The sequence below is a fragment of the Clinocottus analis genome, unplaced genomic scaffold, assembly GCF_023055335.1.
Source record: "Clinocottus analis isolate CAN_PGR_092001 unplaced genomic scaffold, fCliAna1.0.p SCAF_19, whole genome shotgun sequence".
Classification (NCBI taxonomy): Eukaryota; Metazoa; Chordata; class Actinopteri; order Perciformes; family Cottidae; genus Clinocottus; species Clinocottus analis.
This window is the reverse complement of record NW_027175920.1, coordinates 7,997,966-8,007,589: the sequence shown is the minus strand read 5'-3', so window position 1 is coordinate 8,007,589 and position 9,624 is coordinate 7,997,966. Positions and strand designations below refer to the sequence as shown.

General features: G+C 41.2%; 1 protein-coding gene across 3 annotated transcripts; it reads left to right on the top strand.

The window, feature by feature from the left end:
• The first annotated feature begins 1,143 nt into the window (after positions 1–1,143).
• On the top strand, positions 1,144–9,159 carry mazb (MYC-associated zinc finger protein b (purine-binding transcription factor)). 3 transcript variants are annotated; one of them, XM_068582735.1, is made up of 7 exons: positions 1,144–2,189; positions 2,376–2,526; positions 3,183–3,607; positions 4,139–4,386; positions 4,720–4,750; positions 5,313–5,484; positions 6,683–9,159. In XM_068582735.1, the coding sequence occupies exons 1-7, from the start codon at positions 2,157–2,159 to the stop codon at positions 7,021–7,023; spliced, it is 1,401 nt and encodes a 466-aa protein (XP_068438836.1). In that variant the 5' UTR covers positions 1,144–2,156; the 3' UTR covers positions 7,024–9,159. The 3 variants fall into 3 exon arrangements, with proteins under 3 accessions (XP_068438836.1, XP_068438835.1, XP_068438837.1); XM_068582734.1 differs by having other exon boundaries at positions 4,720–4,783; positions 6,683–9,158; XM_068582736.1 differs by having other exon boundaries at positions 3,183–3,289; positions 4,720–4,783; positions 6,683–9,156.
• The last annotated feature ends 465 nt before the right edge of the window (positions 9,160–9,624 follow it).

Sequence of the window (9,624 nt, the reverse complement as noted above, 5' to 3'; positions counted from 1 at the left end):
GTCGCTTAATCTGTAAATGAAATGTCAGAAAATAATCAACAACCAATTTGATATTCAGTTAAATATTGTTTTTAAACACAAATGCCATAACATTTCCGCTCAAGTTTCTCAAATGAGAATATTTGCTAGGACTTTTTTCATCGTCTATTTTATTGCACTTGAATATGTTCTGGATTGTGATGTTTGAATTTGTTAACTTGGGCTTTGGGAAATTATAAAGGACATTGTGTTTACTATTTTCTGAAATGTTATGGACCAAATAGAGAAAATCTACAGATTTATGGATAGCAAAAATAATGGTTTGTTGCATTGTTATTATCGTTATTATCGCATTATTATCGATCAATCTTCTTAATTATTTTCTATTTTGTCCAAAAAATGTAAATTGTAAACTTAAAGTTGACTTAAATTAATCAATTATTGTGTCTTTTGGCAATTAATCAAGTAAATATATGTATGTGTGTGTATGTATATATATATATATATATACATATATATATATGTATATGTATATATATATATATATATGTATATGTATATATATATGTATATATATATATATGTATATATGTATGTGTATATATGTATGTGTATATATATATGTATATATGTATGTATATATATATATATATATATGTATGTGTATATATATATGTATATATGTATGTATATATATATATATATATATATGTATGTATATATGTAAGTATATATACATGTATATATGTATGTATATATACATGTATATATGTATGTATATATACATACATACATATATATGTATATATACACATATATATGTGTATATATATGTATATATATATACACATATAAAAATATATATACATACATATATAAATATATATATATATATATATATATATATAAATATATATGTATGTATGTATATAGTGTGTTTTAAGAAAATCATGCATTATAAATAACATGTATATTTGTGTATCTGCCAAACAGGAAGTGTATCAGTATGCGTGCACGTCTATTCTCATCCATTGTGTGTGCGTCCTGAGCTGCTATTCGTCTGTGTGCTATATCTGACTCTGACATCATTATTATAGGCCGACTGGGAGGATCTGTGCGCACTCTCCTTTAAGATGCGTCTGTCATGTCTCGGTTAATGGGAAGTCATTCTGGCTGCTTCCTGCAGTGCACGAGGAGATCTGTTCCTGCTGGCCCGCGGAAGGAGGGAGGAAAAAAACCGACTGTGGCGCATTTTGCGTCGGCCGACTAAACCCAGGAAGGAAGGGGAGAGGACGGGCCCCGCCGAGGGAGACGGAAATGAGAGGGGGTGTCCAAAGAGGAAACCCTATCCCTTTAAGAGCAAGTGGGACATAGCGGTGCGAGAAAAGGAGAGGAGGGGGAGAAGAAAGAGGAATTAAAAAAGAAAAGGAAGAAAGAGACAGGGAGGGAGGAGGGAGAGCGGGCGATAAAAAAAGAAAGATGACATCCTCGCAGCTGAACGGCCGAGGTGGAGCGATAGGCTGCGGCCCGGCGAGGGCGCCGCTCGCCGGGGTCAGGGCTTGAAACCAACAACGAGGCTTCGACAAAACACCCGATTGGCCTATTGGGAGAAATCGGAAAAATAGATTCATAAATTAAAAACAAAGCATGACCTGCTGTGCTGCCAGATACGTGTGTTATAACCCATATTTGTTCTCTTGCGTAAAAAATGCATTTATTTCACGCAGAATGGTTTGTGTTTTTTGCGAAAGTGTGAGACTGTAATATGCGATTTTTTGGGGTTGATTTTTTTTTTTTTAAAGCAGTTTTGTTGTTTGTTGTTGCGTTTAAGTAAGATTAGTGTTGAGTGAACTAAAGTTAGAGACCAAAGTGAAAAGACAAACGGGCCTTTCTCGGACCCGGCCTGCTCCGCTGCTGCCTGCGCGCTGCAGCCTGCGTTAGTCAACAGCTGCGTGCATTTTAATCGACAGCATTAGGGCTACCTCGATGAGAAAAAAACATATTTTTGCAGACGACTTTATTCACGTTTTTCAAGCAAAACCCAGAAGCCTGTCGTTTCTGCTGCGGGACAGGCGACTGTTTGCGCCTCTATCACCGGTGGGCCCATCAAAACCATGCAAAGGCTGCCCTGCCCGACCTCAATCAGGACTTTATAATCTCCATCGCCGTGGCGCAAAATGGATGCTTCTTGGAGCAATTTTCTCTTCCAGGTAGGCTTGATGAGAAGGCATTACCGGCCTCTCTTTTTCTGCTCTCATTTTAACTGCGCGCATTTTCTCACAATGTGTGTCCCGGCGGTCCTGCGGCCCTCGCGTCTCGTATTTCAACCTAGCACCTCAAGATAATGCTGTGACTTGTGTTTACATTTGGTGATGGCCTTCTACTTGCTTCTCCAGAATACTCCCACCCAAAACCAAGTGGACGGGGGCCTCCAATCAGAGCTCATGCCTGTGCATACGAGCTCTCCCCAAACCCCACCCACAGAGCACATAGCACAGCCTCCTTCGACTGTGGACACTGCTGCTCTCAATGAGGAGCCCCTGCCTGGTGAGGGACACTGCACTGCACCCTACACCTGTGGAGCCGAGGCTGAACTCATTACGCTAGCTCTGAAGTGCATCACTGCCAGCTTCTCATTTAGTCATGGGGTAAAAAATAAAAAACAACAACGCAGTGATGATGATTTTGGTCACTTGCAGGTTGAAAAAATGTAATATTTGTTTTATTTCAAGTGCCCAACAGTCAAATTTAAATTGCTTACATTCTATAAGACTAATGGGGATCTACATCTATTATTATAATTATGAATAGCATGATGGGATATTAGCTGGCAATTATTTTGATGATTAAAATAATTTTTCAACGTTGTCAAAGGTTTCAGTGTATCAAATAGGAATATTTGCTCATCTTCGTTGCCTCCTATGATGGTAAACTGATTATTTTTAGGGGATTTGTAGCAGGGGAGTTCACATCTTGGTAGTTTGTGATGGACATTTCTCACTATTTCCTGAAATTGCACAGACCAGACCATACATTTAGATTATTGCAGTTAATTACATTTTCAAATTGCTTTTTTGATGTCACTGTAACCTCACATGCCTGAAAGATGAAAGGTTATTACACTTATTTAAAAACAACCAAATCACCTCCGGTGAAACTAACAGCTCTTTCTTTCTATTTCCTCCCGCCTTCCTGTGGTGCAGTGAAACCAGTGTCTCGGCCGGCCCGCATGCCCCACATCTGTGCCATCTGCAACAAGCAGTTCAAGAACAACTACAACCTGCGGCGGCACCAGTCGGTCCACACTGGGGTACGCATGAAGGACAGGGCCAGAGAGCAGGCGGAGGGGGCAAAGGAGGGAGCAGCTGGCCAGGTGGCGGTGGCGGCCCCGTCGGTGATGGCGGTGGGGGCTGGAGGGAGGGTGGAGAGGCCCACTGTTCCCCTCTCCCTGCTACACCTCTCCGCACCTCCCCCTCTCGCCCCTCCTGTCGTGCTGGCGGGGATCCAGCAGCCTCTCCTGGGTAGTCAGGATGGTGAAGGGGTGGCCATGGCTAACGTAATGGCTAGTGTTAACCCCCATGCTCCGCCTCCTGCTGCTGTCGTCATGGCCACAGGGGCGACAGTACAGGTGGGTCAGGGCCTTGTGGAGATGGCTGTCATCAACCCCGAACCTTCAAGCATGTTGTTTCTTAAACTGCCGGAGATGGTTAACCCATTTTTAACTTTATTTTTTAACGGGGTGGGACCTGAAAGCTGGGTGTTTTAATTCTACACATCGTATAGTAATCAGTTAGGGACCAGTAACTTCCATCCCAGTTTTTGGTACTGGTCCTCAATTTGAGAAAACAACGTGCTAGAAGCCCCCCACGCTCCACTGCATGTTCTCTGTTACACAAACGCCGTGAACGCCGATAGAGACTCCATCCAGTGGGACATAGTTATTGTAACATGTGAATCAACATCAGACATTTTTGCACAAGTGCGACATTAGTACAAATCAGGCGAGAATATATTTTGTGCATTTGCATGGTTACAACAAAAGATATAACAATATTCCAATAGTTGTCCATGAATGCATTTCTTTTTGTGTTTATAACTGGACTTCCACTTTCCATCTAAACGCTGTCGTGTGTTCATCCGCTTCTCTGTTTTGCCTCAGCGGCCTGCAAATCCCAACCCAAACCCGGTGAGGAAGAACCACGCCTGCGAGACGTGCGGGAAGGCTTTCCGCGACGTTTACCACCTCAACCGCCACCGCCTGTCCCACTCGGACGAGAAGCCGTTCTCATGTCCCATCTGCCAGCAGCGTTTCAAGAGGAAGGACCGCATGAGCCATCACGTGCGCTCCCACCAGGGGGGGGTGGAAAAGCCCTACGTCTGCCCCCACTGTGGCAAGGCTTTCTCCAGGTAAAAAAACATATACTGTCAGCATTGAGATAGAGAGACATCGCTTAGCTTAGCTTAGCATAGCATAGCGACTGGAAATAGAGGGCCTGGCTCGGTCCGGAAAAAAAAACAAAAGTTGCTGGCTTTAGCTCCATTTTAAGTGTACAGACATGAGAGTATTAACGTTCTTCTCAGCTAACGTTTGACAAAAAAAAAAGCATATTTTCAGAAGGTTGAACCCATTAGAGAAAAGAGTTCTCCCTGGCATTTCACACAAATGGTCACACTTTTACTCGAGCGTGAAAACGTGAAGCGTTTTCTGTCCTAACAGGTTGACTCTCTTTCTCTCCCAAGGCCTGACCATCTGAACAGTCACGTCAGACAGGTACACTCCTCGGAGCGACCCTTCAAATGCCCGGTGCGTCATGTTTATCCTGTGCGGCAGCCGCACCTGCCAGTCGCACACAGCATCGTATTTTAGTTCTTTCACGTTTTCAAATGATCAAGTTTACGTGCATAATGTTCCAGATGACTCAAGGTTGCGGTCTTGTACATTATCTGTCTTCAGCTGGATATCTGTTGACATGAGTAAATGAACATTGAGAATATTACCATGGAAACTAATCTGGATAAAGGTCTTGCCTTTTTGAATACGCAGTAGGTGTAATTGAACTGTAATTATTATGTTTACATGCAGAAGCTCAAAGCCTTAAATCCTCATGAGCATGACATATATATTGGGGATTAAATTAGGTCGTGAACACTGGCTGATGTTATTTTATAATTTAAATGACTACAAGGGAACTGTGTGTGAAACTAACAATTATATAAAAATAATTATTGGAACATCTTTTTGTGCACACATTTCCAAACTACGTGGACATTCTTGTGCGTGGGTCTTTGCTTTCTTCACTTTAATCACTCATCGATTTCATCTCTTTTTTCAGACCTGTGAGTCGAGCTTTGCCACGAAGGATCGTTTGCGTGCGCACATGATTCGCCATGAGGAGAAGGTCCCCTGCCACATCTGTGGCAAGCTCCTGTCTGCTGCTTACATCACAGATCATATGAGGGTGCACAACCAGTCACAGCACCATGCTTGCCATCTTTGCAATCGTAGTAAGTGAACGTTGAAGCATCTGTTATACATATTTTTATTTGTTGACAACAACCAGTGTTGTAGTAAAGACGAAGTCCTGACAAAGACCAGTCTATTGAGATCAAGACTTTGAGGTCAGGAGCCAGGCGGGATGAGAACATGGTGGAACATGCAAACCATGGGCACTCAGCCGTTAATAACAGCCATTAACAGGAACATAATTAGAAATGAGTCTCATTATTTATTGCAGTTGACGCATTTTACATCCAATCACAGTCATGATGTTAACAAATATAGAAGACAAAGCGGAATAAAATTGCGGCCAATTCTGTGACCTCCCAGAACAACTGTGATTTAAAGATTTATGCTCAGCTTGTTGTTTTGGTTTTCCAGTGTACGACTTTACTGTTTCAGGTAGACGTTCTTAATGAAATACTTCGATAATTGCTAATAATTGATAGTTGTTCTGATAATTGTCTTCTGTAAATCCTCTGGCTGTCAATTAAAAACTGTCAGAAAGAAATAAGATGAACCCGCTGCATGCTGACTAACTGGTGAACATCGTGGAGACATATTTTCCTCAGGAGTTAGTGTTGAGGCCCAAAACAGGATAAATATTATTAAATATCTGCTGGATATGTAAATATGTAACAGTTTTGCTAATAAATTTACCATATGAACTTTTAAAGTGGCCAAATAATTTTGTGCAGACTTTGGTGCATACAAATATTTTTATAGCGTGTGAGAGGAATTCCTCTGATCATGCTCAATGTAATCATGTTAACGTCCCTTATGTCTGATCTTGTTGAATCCAATCATGTGACCTTTGACTGAATTAATCATGACCAGATTACCAAAACTAAGGAGTTGTCGCACACTAATGAACCCTTCGTCTTTTAAAGAAACTCATCCGAAAGACCAAATAAAAGATGCAACAAGATTGGCACGATCGAGCCAAGTTATACAAAGAGAGAGCGACTTCCCACCAGGGTGCACATTTTGACCGTACCCATGTCCTGTGTGCCATGCTCTGTGCGTTAAAAGTGGGATTTGTTGTCAGATTGGGATTACAAAAATGCCGCGAGAAGAACAAAGTTAATTATCTGTATAACGATATGATGAGATGCTATTTCACCACTGTTTTGTTATTTTCCTTTCGAGATCCGTTCGATGTGGTAATTTTCACTCTTCCCTCTCGTCTCCGCTCTCCTCCGTCAGGCTTCACCACACTGACGTACCTTCGTGTCCATGCCCAGAAGCACCATGGGCAGGAGTGGAAGGACAGTCCGGGGGGCTTCGGCACAACCTCTGGTGGCATACTCGTCTGTCACTTGTGCGGCATCCACTGCAAGACACCCACCCAGCTCCAGGGGCACATGGGCACCCATGGCAACAACCAGGGTGCCCCCAGCCCCATCACCTCCAATGTGGCTGCCAGCAGCTCCGTCTCCCTCAGCAACATGGTGACGGCGCCGACCGTGTATGTCACTGGTAACACGGTGGTGGACCTGCTTGTCACAGACTGCTCGAGCATTGCAGCTCCACAATCCCACAGTTAGCAGTAGCGAGTTCAGCAATAAAAACCTCAGTCCCTTAACAGAGGGCAAAGGTTGGAGACGGTTACAGTTACGCGTAGATGCTGATCCGGTTTCAGTTTTGTAATGTCCCCACTTGTAGGTATGGTTAGGATTTTAAAAAAGTGGGGGAGGTTAACTCCAGTCGGCGTTCAAGATCAGTGTCGCCTCTGAGCTACAGAGCTGGAGCAACAGTGAAAAAGGAAGCTGTATTAATAGAGCAGTGAAGTCATGGAAAGAGGGACCTTTGTGGCTGCAGCAGGTTCATTGACACTCACGACAAACATGGATGTGTTGTCCAAATATTCCTGAATGCTCTCGTGCATTTAAGACTTCAATGAAACTGTGGTATTGTGGGCATCTACTGTATTACTCTCCCCTCTCTGCCCTCTCTCTCTCTCTCTGTCCCTCCCTTCGACCCTGGCATTGGCTGCTCTCTGCAAGTGCACCAAGTACTGTATATCTCACACCAGCTCTGATCTTACCTCCATTTTTGCAGCTCACTTTCTAAGAATCCAAATGGCTTGCGTTAGTAAGTAGTAGGGAGAGAATAGCTCTCAGAAAACGTAACGAGGAAACCAGTAGAAAGGAGAGTTGTGTGTTTTTGGTTGTGTGCGTGTGTGTGTGTGTGTGTGTGTGTGTGCGCGCGTAAGTCAGGGGCTCAGCTAGCATGTTAGCTTGTTTGTTCACAAAACTAAAACCATTTGATTTTGCAAAACTGTAATGCCAGGTTATTAAGTCTCTAGAGGGCTGTTCATTGATCAGGATGGAAGGCCATATGTGTTTTGGTCAGTATGGAAATGTGGGATGTACTTGTTCATTTGTTTTCCTAAAGGTACAGAGATAAGAATATAGTTATGTTCAGGAGTGTCAAGCACCTTAAGTCGTTATTGTTTGAGATTTCTTGGATTTTCTTGCTCTGAGTCTTCCACTCTTGGTCTGGCCATTTAAAAAAAAAAAAAGAAAAGAAACACAACAGCTAATCAACTTCAGCTTATGGAAATTCTTGCACTCGAAAACTACCTTTTGCATGAAATTAAGCTCAGCCATGCTTATTGTTAGGGAGCTGTCATGACAAAAGAAACCTTTCGCAGTTCCACCAAGTTAGTTGGCTGTAAACAATAATATTTATAAAAGTGTTGATTTTATTCAGACTATTTTAACATTGTTGGCCATTCATTTGATTGTAACTGTCATTGCCATAGTCATTTTTGTTTTCTCTATGTACCAGTCCAATGGGTGAAACTTATGCATTAGATTTAGTCATTTAACTCTGTATAGCACATACTGCTCTGAGCGCAAGTCATTATCGATCTACATTAATCACGTGAGGAATGGTCACGTGTCCATTGGATATCTTTGGTTGCTTTGAGTTCTATTGTGAGTGATGTGGTGTTGAGAAAGGGCTTATAAAGTCATAAGTACAATGGGAGTTTGACAACACCACTTGGTATGCTGTAAACAAATCCTGGTTTTGTACTGGAGTGCTTTTTCCGTTTTGTGTTAATGTTAGCTTGAAATTTGTAGTTGTTTCTTTCTTCCTTTTCTTCTTTTTTCTCCTTTGCAAATGTGTTCTTCCTGTTGAGAAAATTAGTGATTTTAAAACATTAATTTTAGGTTTTCTCCATCACACTAAGAAAAAATATTACCTCTACTCTAGGATTCTGTACAGCTCTTGTGATACATCTTAATGCCTTATCGTACTCAACTGCATTTTAATTCTTTTATGATGAAATATTTCAAATCTTAGTCATGGATTCATTAAGACTATTAATGGGATGTATTTATATTTATATTTTTATATTTCTCAACAGTATGCATGTCTAAAAGGTTGTTAGAGCAAAAAAAAATCAATAATGCTTAATACAGTCATAAGTATGTTATTTTGTAGATGAAGTAGAGATCATGTTATTATTTTGTTATTTGGACAATTTAAAGTAAAGAGAGTAAATGGGCTTTGTCTTGTGTGCTGATCTGTTCATCTACTACATCAACTATCATTGCTAACACTTAACAAAAAGGGTACAAAACAAATGCTTTAATAATGCACAATTAATACATGCCAATTGAATGTGTGCAATCCCACAGGATTTATCATGAATTCATGATGCACACCAGTAAGAAATTATGAAGTGACTGTAAGTGTATTTGATTATCTGATGCATCAATGAACGTTAACTTGCTTCTTTTATATGCAACCAAATTAATATCCAGTTCACAAGAAACGGGAATTTCAGACCCGAGCATTGGATCAGCCTCACTGAAAGCAGAACAGCTTTTCTCATATAAATAAGAAGCTGTTTTCATCAAACTGATAATCAGATGCTAACGTGCAAGTCACTGCATAACCCAGTGACAATAGTGGGAAACATTCCCATGATGACGTGACTTCACATCGGCATCATTCTTCTATCAGAAGGTTTCACAGTAATATTCAATGTACTCAATAGATTCTGAGAAATCAAGAAAAACCTGACAAAGCTATCTTGCTACTCAGTTAATGTAGTGAGGACACAGTGCAGGATCTGATTTTTGTTACTTATGTACCTTGTTAGCATCTGTCTAGATAAAAGTGTACAAAGAGAC

Excerpts from the sequence above, each read along its gene's own strand:
- mazb (XM_068582734.1), top strand. The coding sequence starts at position 2,157 with ATGGATGCTTCTTGGAGCAATTTTCTCTTCCAG. Across the intron at positions 2,190-2,375 it reads GGAGCAATTTTCTCTTCCAG|AATACTCCCACCCAAAACCA; the intron begins GTAGGCTTGATG and ends TTGCTTCTCCAG. Across the intron at positions 5,485-6,682 it reads TTGCCATCTTTGCAATCGTA|GCTTCACCACACTGACGTAC; the intron begins GTAAGTGAACGT and ends CTCCTCCGTCAG.